This window comes from Colobus angolensis, unplaced genomic scaffold (assembly GCF_000951035.1).
Source record: "Colobus angolensis palliatus isolate OR3802 unplaced genomic scaffold, Cang.pa_1.0 Scaffold33, whole genome shotgun sequence".
In the NCBI taxonomy this organism is placed as follows: Eukaryota; Metazoa; Chordata; class Mammalia; order Primates; family Cercopithecidae; genus Colobus; species Colobus angolensis.
The window spans coordinates 6597466-6613331 of NW_012116599.1; the positions used below are offsets into that span (position 1 = coordinate 6597466).

General features: G+C 41.2%; 1 protein-coding gene across 1 annotated transcript in view; it reads left to right on the forward strand.

Moving 5' to 3' along the window:
• Positions 1 to 6847: 6847 nt before the first annotated feature.
• The window catches only part of COL4A3 (collagen, type IV, alpha 3 (Goodpasture antigen)), a 151226-nt gene continuing 142207 nt past the window's right edge, over positions 6848 to 15866 (forward strand). The window contains exon 1 of the mRNA XM_011952038.1: positions 6848 to 7077. Within this exon, the coding sequence (XP_011807428.1) occupies positions 6991 to 7077 (87 nt within the window). The 5' untranslated portion in view covers positions 6848 to 6990. The remainder of the gene's footprint in view (positions 7078 to 15866) is intronic.

Genomic DNA, 15866 nt, shown 5'->3' on the forward strand with positions numbered 1-15866 from the left:
GGATGGTCTCGATCTCCTGACCTCGTGATCCGCCTGTCTCGGCCCCCCAAAGTGCTGGGATTACAGGCTTGAGCCACCGCGCCCGGCCTAAATTTATAATTAATGAATTTTGTAAGTAAAAACCTTCCCCAAAGAAAACTTCAGGGCTAATTGGCTTTACTAGTGAATTCTATCAAACATTTAATGAAGAAATAATAACAGTTTTTTTATATACTCTTTCTGAATATAGAAAAAAAGAGAATGCTGGCCAACTTATTTTAGGAGGCTAGCATTATTTAAATACCAAAACTGACAAAGATATTACAGGAAAACTACAGATCAATATATCTTGTGAATATAAACACGACTCTCCTTAACATAATACTAACAAATAAAATCCACATATATGTAAATGCAAATGACCAAGAATGGTCTAAGCAATTTTTATAAAAAGCAACAAAGTTGAAGGACTTACACTAGTCTTGCTAAAAAACTACAGTTGTAAGAATGATGGTAAACAAATAGACATGTAGATAAATGGAATGAAAAGACTCACACATGATGATCAGTTGATTTTTTTACAAAGGTGCCATGGCAATTTAGTGGGGGAAAAAGTCTTTTCAACAACTGGTGTTACAACAACTGGATATTCACATGGAAAAAATAATTTAATGAATCCTTATTTCCTACCATACCCAGAAATTAACTTGAAAGAGATCATTGAGGTAAAAGTAACAATACTACCAAAGAAGAAAACATAGGAGAAAATTTCTGCAACTTTGGCATAGGTGTCGAGTTCTCAGGTAACAAGAAAAGCACAAATCACAAAAGAAAAAAATTATAAATTATATTCCATCAAAATAAAAACTTTTGCTTCTTAAAAAATCACAAGAAAATGAAAAGACAATTCTCAGAATGGGAGAAAACTCTCACAATACTTGTATTTAACATTGATCTTGTATCCTCAATATACAAATAACAATTCAACAATAAGAAGATAAAAAGACAAATTTTAAGTGGGAAAAAGATTTGAATAGGCACTTCACAAAAGAAGCTTTATGAATGTTCAATAAGTACATTAAAAGATGTTCAACATCATTAGTTATTGAAGAAATACAAACCACTCTGGGATACCTCTGTATAAACATTAGGATGACTAAAATTTAAAAATTAACAGAAAATAAATACATGGAGCAACTGGAACTCCTATGCATTGTATTGTACCTTGCACTGAGAAGATAGAATAAAATCACTTTGGAAAACCTTTTCTTTTATAATTAAATGTACATCTACCATATGACCCAGACCTTTCATTCCTAAGTATTTACTTGAGATAAGTGAAAATACACAAAGGCTTGTAGAAAAATATTCATAATAGCTAGATTTGTAGTAGCCCCATACTAGAAACAATCCAAATGCCCAAAAATAGGTAAATGGATTTTTTTCCCAAGTGTAATCTCCACACAATGGGATACTACTCAGCAATAGAAAAGAACAAACTCCTAATCCACACAACATGGATGAATCTGAATATTGCTATATAGAGTCAGAGAAGCCAGATACAAGACAGTACACATGGTGTAATTCCATCAACACAAAATTCTAGAAAATGCCACCTAAAATGAAGTCTACAGTGACAGAAAGCAGATCAGTAGTGGTCTGAGGATGGGGTGTGTAAAGAAGGATGGATAGCAAAGAAGCAGAAAGAAACTTCTGGGAGTGACAGAAAAATACTACAGCTTGATGGGCGGTGGTGGTTTCACAGGGTGAATGCATCAGCAAAACTTCTTCAATTCCGTGCTTTAAGTGGATGCAATTTATTGAACAGATTATATCTCAAGAAATGTACTTTTTAAATTCCCTAATGACATGGCTTGACTGTGTCCCCACCTAAATCTCATCTTGAATTGTAATCTCATAATCCCCATGTGTCACGGGAGGGACCCAGCGGGAGGTAATTGAATCATGGGGCTGGTTTCCCCCATGCTGTTCACATGATACTGAGTGCGTTCTCATGAGATCTGATGGTTTTAAAAGGGGCTTCCCTCTTCGCTCAGCACTCATTCTCTCTCCTGCTGCCCTGTGAAGAGGTGCCTTCCACCATGATTGTAAGTTTCCTGAGGCCTCCCCAGCCATGCAGAATTGTGAGTCAATTAAGCCTCTTTTCTTTATAAATTACCCAGTCTCAGGTAATTCTTCATAGCAATGTGAGAACAGACTAATACACTTAACAAATAATCTCTGTACCTGCCCTCAAAAGCTTTGTAATGCAGAACAATAAATCACCACACACTATTTCTGTGTTATATAATAAAGTTCTGGACAAAGGTGTTCACAGGAACCATGCTCTTTAATCCTCGACCTAGGTCTTAAAGCACAGGTAGTTGTAGAACACAGACCAAGGAGGAGGTCCCTGCGAGCAGAGGGAATAGTAAGTACAAGGGTGTGAGGTAAGGAAGTGTGTATAGTGAACCAGAGAAATCATAAAAAGCTTGGGATGACACAAGAGATAAAACAAAAAAGCTGACTTGAGACCACACTATTCTATTCCAAGAAATGTGAAATCAGTTGTGAAGGCAAAGGGGAACTTTTGGAAGCTTTTAAACAAACAAGTGGCACGATGTGTGTGATGGGTATTACTGACATTTGCCACCTGTTTCCCACTCTTTCCAGACATGTGGTAGACTTCATTTATCTGCCCCTTACAGAATAAAGCATGATCACGTGATCCATTTGGTCAATGAAATGTGAGTAGAAGTAGCCTGTGTCACATCCAGGAGGAAGCTTGTAGGGTAGTTTTAGTTTAGCACATTCTCTTCCCCTTCTGAGGTGATTAGAGAAGAAGATGTTGAGAGGGAATTTCCAGGAGGTCCCTGAATGACTGCAATAAACAGAGTACCCCCACCCCACTCCCACTTCTCCACGTCCTGCGATGAATATGTAGTATAAACGATGAGAAAACTTCCATAATGATAAGCCTCTGGATTGGGGGAATTGTTTGTAACTGTCCCTAAAGTCACCTGTCCTTGCTAGCATAATGTGCAATTTTAATTGATAACTCTGATAATTACATAGAAAATGAGTTCCAGAGTAGAAAGACTGCAGGACAGAAAACTAGCTAGATGGCTACCATAATCCACAGATGACAGTGCAAGGCAGGAGCCATGAACTTAGAGAAGCAGAGAAGGAGTCCAGAGATGCAATGGCAAGAACTGACATGAGTTGGTAATCACTCAGATTCTAAAAGCACCTAAGAGCCTAATTGTTTCAGAGGTGTTGAAAAGAGAAAGTTCTTGAAAGAGAAAGGATGGCTAAGAGGGGAAATGAAGTAAAACAAGATTAATGAAGCAGCTGTGGGCAGTATAAGAGGTGTATCTTGTATCTCATCAAAAGCAGAGGCACGTCCCTCTACAATGAAGGCTAGAGGTAGATCACGAACTTAGGAAAAAAACAGGCTAAGTGTGAATGCTGGGTGAATTCGACAAGTCATTCAACTTCATGTGTGCATTCATTAATTCATTCAGCAAACAGTAGCAGCCTCACTCATTCATCAACATCAGTAAAGAATACAAAAATGGCCCCCGTCCTAATGGGGCTTACATTGAAATGAAGCAGACACAACTATTTAAACATTGTACAGAAAACGGACATGATACTGTGATTACAAATTATACAGGACTTGTCAAAGACAATAACCACTCATTTTGTTTAAAACCCCTACACGGCATCAAAGTAAAAAATAGAGACTTCTATGTCCTTTGAATGTACAAAAAGAACCATCCTCCTTTCCTCTGTTTTACATTTAAGAACCAACTGAAAAATCAAGTCTCCTGACCCAAAGACAATTGCTTAACAATCAAGACTTCCAGTTAATTACCACCACCTGGTGAGCCAGTCAAACATTGTTCTAAAGGTAGCAGGTGGGGAATGAGTGGTTAAATATGGCTTTTAGATAAGCAGCTTCTCAGCGTTTCAAGTACCAGGTGCATATGAATTGCCTGCAGATCCTGGTGAATGTGGGATCTGATTCAGTGGATCCAGACTGAGACCTAAGACTCTACATTTCCAACAAGCTCCCAGGGATGCCAATGCTGCTGGCCCCAAGGGATGCCAAGGCAAGGTTCTAGAGGCCTTGGAAGTGTATTAACCTCAAGGGAGTTCATGAGCTATGCTTGCCTCCTGCTGTTTTAGTACTGAGTTCAGAAGAGCATCTCTACCACGTGCCACCATTTCTTATCAAGGCAACCTATTTTCCTTTGTACAAAAAAAAAAAAAAATCAAATTTCACTAGGTGACTATTGTGTGAAGATCCTGCACGAAGGGTTTTTGCTAGCTTATTAGACTCCAACAACTCCTTGAGGTAGGTATGGTGAGTATGTCTATTTTATAGAAGGGAAGACTCCAGCCCAGAGAGGTTAGGTCACACTAGTAAGTATGGAAAAGACTCAGAACTCCAGCCTACTCCAGAGGTCAAGCTCTCCAGCATTGCCTCTTTCTTGCTGTATTTACATCACAAGTTTCTTTCCGGCTCTGAATCTGGATCAGAAATGACTTGCAGTTGACTGCTACCTCCTGTTCCAAAGCTGATAAAACCAAGTCTAGTCCTCCAACAAAATGACCTCGTTTCAGGAAAAGGCAATTAAAATTCAAATTGAGGAATCTTCTGGAATTTGGCAAAGAGAAGAAGTATTTAACATTAGCATTGAGACGTTTTTGTTTGTACTTTTTAAAATAAATATTATCAGTTTGTGAAATATAATCATGTGACTCTCAGAACTCTTGGACATTGTCACTTCATCAACAGAACACATGCTGTTTCATTCCACAAGAGTGGCAGAAGTTTCCAGAACCTTCCCTACCAATGGAAAGAAGCTACTGCATACCACACTGCAACATCTGCGATATGGTCATAAATTCCGCAGTGTTCCCAAGTTGTAATGAAGAGTTTAATATATGTGCTTTTTATTATTCTATTAAGAATATATCCTAATTCAACATGTGTATGAAAACAGGAGCTCTCAAACTTGATTGTGCATGGCAATGTACAGGAAATTGTAAAACAGCTAGAGTCTGCTAAAATTGGCTTGGAATGGTCTGGGTATCAACATTTTTTGATCCTCCCAAAGATTCTAATGCTCAACCATACTTGAGAATCACTGGCATAAAAGACAGAAAGAAGACAGTAAGATTCACACTATAGTCAAAACAAAAGGAACGGAGGAGTGTCTTCATTCACTGTTAAGGTTTTGCCTACTTGCATGGCTACAAAGGTTAAGATACCAATAGACCCCAAGTTTAACTGCAAGAAAGTGGTTCCCTACAATCAGTAACCAACTGCATAGATCATACTTGCTGTCTGAAACCAGCTGCAGCAAATATCAGCAACACTGTTCCAAAGCAAAGATTCTTAACCTGAGGATGGAATTCAGGTGATCTGTATAGGAAACTTACATAGGAAAATAAGTTGCATCTTTATTTTTAGTAACATGTCACAGAAGTTCAACACGTCCTCCCTTATGAGCATAGGCAACAGACCACAGTAGTATTGGCGGTTCTTGACAGTTTGCACCCACTGGTATTTTCATGTCACGTTTCAGTTTGGGCTATTATCTCAAAATACCATTTGCGGTCATCACTACTTTGATATTACAGTTGCTTAATTGACCTGCTGTTAAATCTAGCTATTTAATGCAATAATCATGATACACCTATGTTAGTTACTGTATCACGACTTGAGGGCTTCCATAATCGCATTCCAATAAAACTGATTCTGATTTAATTATATTTTACGCATTTCACAGCATTCTTCAGAGAAGGAGTCTAATTGCTTTATCAGAGCCAGTGTGGTCCGTAGCACAGGAAACAGCGAGAGCCTGCTGGAGGACGGTGCCCTGGCACATTTGCATCCCAGGCCACCCCCAGGAAGAGCGCACCCTGACCAGAGCTGGGTCTTGTTTTGCCCTGCATTTCCGCAGATAAGATTTGGCCTGAAAAGCAGTTCAACTCAGCGGAGAATAAGATGGGCTTTCTCTTTCTCCTCAGCTGCCTCTTTCTCTTGGCATTTTGGAGTGCCCCGACTGCCAGGCCGGTAACTCGAGCCTCCAAATTAATCAAAACACACAGCACCCAGTTTAAAGCCCAGGCAGACAAGCCCAGGAGCCAGACGAGCTCTCCTCTGGTGACCCCCGGGCCACAACTCTCCAGCCGGGCCCGCCACCACCCCTTGAATGCCACGCTTCCTCCACTGCCCCTCCCAGGCAGGTTCAGGGGCCCCGGGACAGCGGTTGCCCCAACTATGGGAGCCTTACCTGTGGGGACGCCCGTAGCGCCTGGAGCTGCCGCCTTGCCCGCCCACGGGACGCGCACCTCCAGCCCCAATCCACCCGCGCCCAGCTGCCTCTTCGCGGCACTCTCGCAGCCAAGCCCGGCGGCTGCAAGTTGGAGGCGGGCTGGAGGCGGGGAACGCGGACCGCCGCGGGCGCGAGGAGCGAGCAGGGCCTCCTGAGTGCAGACGCCGGGCGCGCCTCCCGCTTAATCTGGGCAGGGCCGCTGGCCACTCCCTCCACCCTGCGCAGCCACCTCCCCACCGCACACCCCCAAACTCCCCACCTCGGACCCGCACCCCACTTCCCCGCCTGGGCCCCCGAACTTTGGGAGCATCACCTCCTTAACCCCTCACCCTGGATCCGCGCCCACCTGCCCCGCAGGCGCCCAGCCCTTTCTCGCCTCCTGGGCACGATGCCCGGGTGGAAGGGACACTGCCTGGTAAGTTGGGAGGGAGGGGGGTACGAGGGCGGGACCTGAGCCACTTCTTCCCTCCCTTGGAGCCACAACCAAAAAGCCTGGGTGGGGAGGGACGAACCGTGCGACCGAGCCCTACAAAACCCGCCCCGGCCGAGTGGCGAGGCGAGCTTTCCAGCCGGGCTCCCCGAGCCGCGCTGCGCAGGAGACGCGGTGGCCTGAGAGCTTGCGAGTCCCCGGACTCGCCCGGGCTCTGAGCGCGCGCCCACCATGAGCACCCGGACGGCGCCCAGATCGCAGGTGCTCCTGCTGCAGCTCCTGCTGGTGCTCCTGGCCGCGGCGCCCACGGTCAGCAAGGTGAGTGGGGGCTGCGCGAGCCCCACCCCTCACTTTCATCCCCCCTCCCCGCGTCCGGGGGACACGCTGGCCCCACCCGCAGCGGCGCAGTAGTGTAGCGCCTGCCGGACTAGTGGCGGGGCTGCGGGCTTCACGCAGGTCCCGGGACAGGCAGCGTGCGGAAGGGAGCAAGCAAGCGGGGATGCCCCGGAACAGGTGGAATGCGCAGAGCTGGGGGAAGAGGCGAGGAGGGGGTTTGTCCAGTGCCTAGGAGTCAGAGATGGCGGGGACAGGCCTCCAGAGGTCAGTAAATTAAAAAATAGACGCATAGGTAATCGCCAGGGGTGATACGTGAGAACACAGGATGTGGAGATGCACGGTGTCACGCTGGTGAATCAAATCAAGCAGCTTGGCCGAGCGCACAGAGGGCTGGCAGGAGACACCTGCAGGGAGTCCCAGCTGCCTCTTCCTAGCCGGGACCTCGCACTAAACCCAGACCTCTCTGAGGCTCAGTTTCTTCCTTGCAAAACTTGCCCTCCAGTTTTCCTTTACTATTGCTGGGAAAAGCAAACGCTATCACTGCAAAATTAAGAGCACCTTAGAAATCGAACTCAGGTTAGAATCAGTTAAGCAATCTCTCACTTTGATTTGATTTTTGACTTGGAATTTGAGTGAAACCGGATTTATTTAAATCTGCCCCATATTACTTATTCTTTGCCATTAAAGAGAAATTGATTGTCCTGGAAACGATTGTGCCTCCTAGAGCAGGTCGTTGATTTTACCTTGTGAAAGTAAACTTTACTTGATTAGAAAGGAAGAAAAACTAGTTATTCACTGACAATGTGCTTAGTTACATAAAAAAACTGAGAGTATCTACAAACTGTTAGAAATAATAAGAAAATTCAATAAGATTGCTTGAGCCAACATCAAAAATTAAAAAAATCAGTAGCATTTCTGTGCACCATCCATGTGTGCACTTGATTTTACCTTGTGAAAGTAAACTTTAACTTTTCAGATGCTTTGTGTTATTTTTACACTTTAAAAAGTTGATTTGGGTGATAACGTGGCATAGGAAATTTCATTTCCAAGGATGAGCAGATGTTTTTACAAATGTTATCATTGAGATAATGATTGGAAATTAACGGTCACAGAAATATTTATATATGTTACATGCAAAGAATTTTAGAACCTATGGTCACATATAATCCAAGTTTCTCCTATTTAAATTAAATGAAGACATTGCAGACAGTACAGGTGAAACTAAAGCCCTCTCTGACACCCCCATGCCTCTCCCCATTTCCCTATCTTCCAAGAGGTATCGACTTTCACCACTTTCATGTTGTTTTCCAAACACTTTCCATGCATTTACACACACATATATGAACCCACAAACTATATATGTTTTGTTGGCTTTTTAACACAAATGATACTGTGCTGTATTCCTTTGCAACCTGTAGACCAGTCCGTGTCAGTATTTAAGATCTTCTTGTTTTTCTTTTTGCTTTGTTGCATAGTTTTTCACAATATGCCAAAGTTAATTGAACCATTTCCCTATCATTTTACATTTAGGTTATTCACTATTTCACATTCTAAAGGATATTTGTGATCCATGTAATCTCTTTATGTAGCTGGTTCTAACAAAAATGCACTTTGCATAGATTAGGAATTTCCAGCCCAGGTATTTAAATGCTGCTGGGCACGATAGATAAAACTCATTCAAGTCAGTGGAGATTATCTACCAGCTTGAAACAGGACAAATAAATCCAAAAAAGCAAAATCCTAAAGGAAATGTATGTTGTGGGGAAGCCTGGAGAAGAGATCCAGAGCAGGGTTTGCACATGTTTCTGAATTTAGAAGAAGAGGAATGAGATCGGGAAGGGGTGGAAGAATTGTACTTGTGTAAGGATCAGTCTGAAAAAGTAATGCTTGGGGACCATGCAAACTCTAATTACACCATTTTTCAATTCTGTTGTTATATTCCTTTATTATTTTTACATGTAAACTTTACTGTTTTGAGTTCGGCCACATCTTGGTGACTTCTTGCTGAAGTTAATCCATTTGTATTGTTTTTCTCATCAGTTGAAATAAGTCTTTCATTAAAAAGTTTTCAGGATTATCATTTCCAGTGTACCTGCTGGGTTAGAGAGAAAATATGCCAGTAAAATAATGAAATGTGCCTTCATCTTGTAGAAAAAGGAATCACAGCATTCACTGATAATCGGGCAACGTGCACCAACATGGCTTCCTTCACAGAGAAACTCTGCTGTTGAGCAAGGCTGTTGACCACTCTGAGCCTCAGTTTTCTCATCTGTAAAATGAGAGAGTTGAAACCCCAGTGGGGCCAGCAGGTGAAGTAAAGAGCAAGGCAATGGGGTAAGGGACAATCTTCAGAGCCTAGTTGTTAGCATGCTAGAAGTCAAGCCCAGTTGTGCCAGAATCACTTCAAGAGAGAAGTTGGGAATCCAGTGTTTATTAGAAACTTCCCAAATTCTAAATATTAGCAATAAGCCAAAACTTTACAAAAACATAGCATGGGCCAAACAATGTATAAGTGAGAGCTAAATGTAACTTTGGAGCCATTATATTTTATTATTTTTGTTCTACTCTAGTTAAGGATGTGTTTCGCTCTAATTTCTTCAGTTTTACTTTAGCGTTTCTTAAAACAGGGAAATAGCAGTGGTGTTGACTCTACATGCTAAGTTTGTTTAGACGGGGTGGAACTGTCCACCCACACAATTTGTACTGATGTGCCCAGAATGAAATACCTCTGCTGCTTTGCACAGGCATCCAGCTCCAGGCTGGCTGCCCAGCGCATCCCCAGGTTTTATAGCTGTCAGGACCCAGCTCACCCACTTGAGACAGGGAGTCACCTTGTTGTTGTCTCAGGCAACAGACCTGGGAGTGGAGGTAGAGAAAGCCCCGTCTCTGACTTCTGGATAAGGTGATGTTCACACATTAAGATATCATGGTTTATCCTTCTTCTTGCCTTAGCGTTCCAGACAGGGCAGCAATATGAGAAGCAAATACCAAAAGCTGAAAAACACCTGCATTTGGGGAGGATGCTTTCTCGCCAGACTTCATTTTCAAATTTAAGCACTTTCAGTTAAATTAGAAAACAAAAAGTAATGGAACAGACACCAATTTATCTATCCCTGAGATTAAGCAAGTATTAATATACTTTGACTTGTTTGTTCTCAGATTTCTACCTTTAAGAAAAAAAAAATCTGAATACAGAAAGTCATACACACATGATTTACTCCCTCTTTTATCCCAAAAAGTTTATGTATGTAATTTCCCTGCACAGTTTTGTATTTTGTGTGTATGTGTGTGTGTGTGTGTGTTCCGTAAAAAATAATTACTGTTTTGTGGTCTTTCAGATGTAATAAATAGTATCACATTATACATATCTATTGGAGCTTATTTTTTATCACTCCATATTATGTTTTTGAATTTTATCCATGTTGGTACATATAGATACAATGTATTTGTAGTATTTAGTATCCAGCTATATAAGGTATGGTTTATTTTTCCATCTTCCTAAACATAGTAAGCTTGTTTTTATATTTTCATTTTATAAAGTTGCAAGGCTGTTCTCACTCATAGGTGGGAACTGAACAATGAGATCACTTGGACTCAGGAAGGGGAACATCACACACTGGGCCTATCATGGGGAGGGGGGAGGGGGGAGGGATTGCATTGGGGAGTTATACCTGATATAAATGATGAATTGATGGGTGCTGACGAGTTGATGGGTGCAGCACACCAACATGGCACAAGTATACATATGTAACAAACCTGCACGTTATGCACATGTACCCTAGAACTTAAAGTATAATAAAAAAATAAAATTAAAAAAAAAAATAAAAAAAAAATTAAAAAAAAAAATAAATAAAGTTGCAAGGCATATTTTGGTATATGCACCATTGTGACAACTAGAATTTGAATTCCTAAGTGGTTCATAGAGAAAACAAATTTAAATATATTAGGAATTGACAAATTCATCTGCAAAAGGGTTGTGCCAACAATGTACCAGAGTGCCTGTTTCCCTATATCTTCAGCAAAGCTTGCTTCCCTGTATGTTCAGCAAAGCTTGGTTTGCTTAGATGTTAATGGTGTGAAATGAGATCTTGTTTTGACTAGTAAGTTTGTAAAGTTTTTCGTATTTTACTTGGTCATTTATATTTCCCTCAGTGTGAACTGCATAGTACAACTTTCTGCCTGTTTATCTATTGTGAACTTTGCCTTTTTGTTGCTAATTAATTAGAAGTTATTTATATATTTGGATACAAAATTTTTGTCATTAAAGTATATAGCAAATATTTTATTCCAATCTTTGGTTTATCTTTGAGTTAGTGCTTTCATATATAATACTGTTTTCACTATAATCTCAAACTGATTTTTTTTTTGGCATTTTGTCTTTTGTACCTTGTCAAAAATTTTTTTTCTTTCCCTGGGATTATAGGAATGTTCTCCTACATTTAAAAAAAAGTTTCATAGTTTAACTCTTTTCCAGTTAGATCTCTTAATCCTGGAATTATTTTCTGCTTAGGAGATCTACTTTTATCTTTTTCCATGTAGATGACAAATTGTCCCAGCATTTTAAATCAAATAGTATATTCTTTCCTTCAAAGTTTTGCAGTGTTATAGCTGCAAACATGCATACCATTTATATGTGGGTCTATCTGTAAAGTCTCTATTCCATTGGTCCAATTTTTTTTTGGCCCTTCACCAATACCACACTGTTTCTGATCACTATGTTTATATTAAATCTATATCTGGTAGGACAAGTAGAAGATAGAACCGCTATCCCTGTTATTACTATTCTTTAAATTTATGACAGATATTCTCTCCTCTTTGCTCTTCTGGCTGAGTTTTAGCATCTGCACATCAAAGATCCATCAAAGATTCCTGTGGGATGTTAATTGGTATTGCACTGAACATACAGGTAGGATGACTGCTTGTTGAAGTATAAACACATGGATGGTGCACATATATGCTACTGATTTTTTTAATTTTTGATGTTGGATCAGGCAATCTTATTGAATTTTCTTATTATTTCTAACAGTTTGTAGATACTCTTAGTTTTTTTATGTAACTAATCACATTGTCAGTGAATAATTAGTTTTCCTTCCTTTCTAAGCTTTCTGCCTTTTTTCCCTTGTATTACTGTGCTGACCAGCTGTATTAGTCTGTTTTCATGCTGCTGATAATGACATACCCGAGACTCGGTAATTTATGAAGAAAAAGAGATTTAATGGACTCACAGTTCCACGTGGCTGGGGAGGTCTCACAATCATGGCAAAAGAACAAGGGACATCTTACATGGTGGCAGGCAAGAGGGAAAGAGAGCCAAGTGAAAGGGAAAACCCCTTATAAAAACATCAGCTCTCATGAGCCTTATTCACTACCACAAGAAACCGCCCCATGATTCAACTATCTCCCACCAAGTCCCTCCCACAACACATGGGAATTATGGGAGCTACAATTCAAGATGAGATTTGGGTGGGGACACAGCCAAGCCATGTCACCAGCACTTCAGGGCAATGCTAAATAAAAGCAGTAATACTATATATTTTTGTCTCATTACTGAAGTTAAAGGAAATATTTTTAATATTTTTATTAAGAATTTTTCTATAGAGTTTTAATAATTCTCATCAGTTTAGGGAGTTTCACTCCCTAATATTACTGTCATCATTCTACTTAATGACTGGATGTTAATGTTATCATTTATTTCATCTGTATCTATTTTAAGAAAAATCATATACTCTTTAGTCAGTCAAGGGAGCAAATTAATTTATTTTAAAAATATTTAACCATCCTTGTATTGCTGTGGGATAAAATCTAGTCAAAATGGCTCTTCTTAAATTGTATACTATTATTAAATATGGAATAAATATGGAACAGTGAATTAACAAATGTAGCATTTAATGGCTTATTAGCTGAATACCCACATAAAGACCATTCGGGTCAAGGAACAGCACACTGCTAGCACCCAGAAGTCACCCTTGCATCTGTCTCAGCCACAATCCCCTTTCTTTTCCCTGAAACTAGAATCTGACATAAGTTCAGGAAGGCAAATTGGAAGGAATTTGCCTAAGGAATTGCATAAGGAAGACAAATAATCATTTCCTTCCTTTTTAAAATGTCTTTATCATCTAAATATTTATTCCAAGTGCTATATTTTGGTTCTGCCTGTTCTGAACTTTATGTATGTAGATTCACACACTTTGAGATAGCGTACGTAAATTCCTATGCCATGCTCAGTGTATAAATGTAGCTAACACAGGAGTGGGCGCCTGTGAGAGTCCACCTAAGACATGTACACTATGGCCATATGTTTACTGACACCTCTAAACAGGAAAGTTGAGATCTTAAATAACTGATGTGTATGACGGAGCAAAATCCACATGTGCGTTGTTTTCTGGAATGAAGCTGTTGGCATCTGTCTTAGTCGGCTTGGGCTGCCATCACAAAATACCGTAGACTGAGTGGCTTAAACAGGCACTTATTTCTCACAGTTCTGGAGGCTGGAAAGTCCAAGATCAGGGTCCCAAATTGTTACTGGTGGTGAATCCGTGTGGGTCTCCAGAAACTTCAATTCTTGCCTCCTCAGAAGAAAGAATTCAACTGAGGGGCAGAAGGCAGAAGGACAGACCAGGGCAAGTTTCTTTCTTTTCTTTTCTTTTTTTTGGTAGTTATGAGGGTGATTTTATTTCTAAAGCCGTATGTAGTCAAGTGTCTTCATATGACAAATGGTAAGGGCAGCAGTCGTAAGGCATGGCCTAGGCACTTGGGAGCCCATGACAAACCAGGGCAAGTTTTAGAGCAGGTGTGAAAGTTTATTAGAAAGCTTTAAAGCAGGAATGAAAGGAAGCAAAGTACACTTGGAAGAGGGCCAAGCGGGCAACTTGAAAGGCAAGTGCCTCGTTTCACCTTTAACTTAGGGTTTTATACATTGGCATACTTCTGGGGTCTAGGGTCCCTTCGCTCGTGATTCTTCCTTTGGGATGGGCTGTCCGCATGTGCAGTGACCTGTCAGCGCTTCAGAGGGGAGCATGCGCAGTGTGTTCACTGGCGTTGTATGCCTCTTCACTTGAGGCGTTCTTCCTTTACCGGTGGAATGTCCCTGGAAGGTCGTATACCAGTTAAACTCCGCCATTTTGCCTCTTAATGTGCATGCTTGAGCCCACTTTCCCAATTCCTGAGATCTTACCGGGAAGATGCTGCTCACCACCTTCAGGTGTTTTCATTTCTTGGGCGACTTCCTTTCCCTGGCACTGGCTGCAACCAATTATTATTTTACAAAGCCTGTTCAACAACCGCCTGACCATCATATGATAGTTGCCTGACATTCCTGATGAGGCAGGGGCCCTCTCCTGCCCTGCTCATGCCTGACTGGCTACCTATGGTAACAAAATGTCTGGGTGCTGGTAAGGGCCCTTTTTCTGGCTTGCGGACTGCTGACTTCTCCTTATATCCTCACATGGTAGTTGGAGTGGGTGGATAGGGAGAAAGAGAGTGAGCGAGCTACTGCTCTGGTTTCTTCTTTCTTTCTTCTTCGTCTCCTTCTCCTTTCTTCTTCTTTCTTCTCTTTTCTTCTTCTTTCTTCTCTTTTCTTCTTCTTTCTTCTCCTTTCTTCTTTCTTCTCCTTTCTTCTTCTTTCTTCTCCTTTCTTCTTCTTTCTTCTTTCTTCTTCTTTCTTCTTCTTTATTCTTTCTTCTTCTTCCTTCTTCCTCTTCTTTGATGGAGTCTTGCTCTGTTGCCCAGGCTAAAGTGCAGTGGCACTATCTTGGCTCGCTGCAACCTCTGCCTCCTGGATTCAAGCAATTCTCCTGCCTCAGCCTTTCCAGTAGCTGGGACTTCAGGCACAGGCCACCACACCCAGCTAAATTTTGTATTTTTAGTAGAGATGGGGTTTCACCATGTTGGCCAGGATGGTCTTAAACTCCTGACCTCAAGTAATCCACCCGCCTCTGCCTCCCAAAGGGCTGGGATTACAGGCATGAGGCACGGCACCTGGCCTGGTTTCTTCTGATAAGGGCACAAATCCCATCATGAAGACCTCAGCCTCCTGACTTCATCTAAACCTGATTACCTTCAGAGGCCTCACTTCCAAAGACCATTACCCTCGGCTGCAGCTTCAACCTAGGAATTTAGAGGGACAGAAACTTTCAGTCCGTAACATTCTGCCCGTTGTCTCAAGATTTATTACAAACATAAAGAAGCTCTTTAACTGAAAAAAATGAGTTCAAGCAAAGCTACTAAATGAAGTAAAGGAAGCTCAGTGGGTAAACTTAACCTGTGACAATCACAGTTTAAAATGTTAGTTTTAATGTCATTTCTATAATAAAGATTCTCAGTGTTAGACATCAGTGGGAATTAGGAACTATTAATGAAAACCTTTCAATACAACAGAAAACTCTTTGCTCTTCTTAGCAAAAAAGATTAGACAGAAGCTTCACTTTATGGTGACGAAATAAGTACAAATCTAGTAAGAAAGCACCTTACTCCAGGTTCCACCTTGATCTCCCAAAATGTAGTCCCTGGCTGTGGTTTTCTCAAAGTAGCCATGTCAGCCGTTCCATTCTTCCAGGTGTTCCTCATGTAAATGCTAATTAGGGCCTCCGGTTTCAGGTCTGTTTCCTAACCCAGACTAAATTAAATTATGTTAGTGCAACAGTTTTCCACACACCTACAAAACTTCAGGTAAATATCTATGTCCATGCTATACAATAGATATATAATGTGAGCCATGACTACAAGCCTGATATATTATTTTAAATTTAATATTTTCTAGTAGCCACATTAAA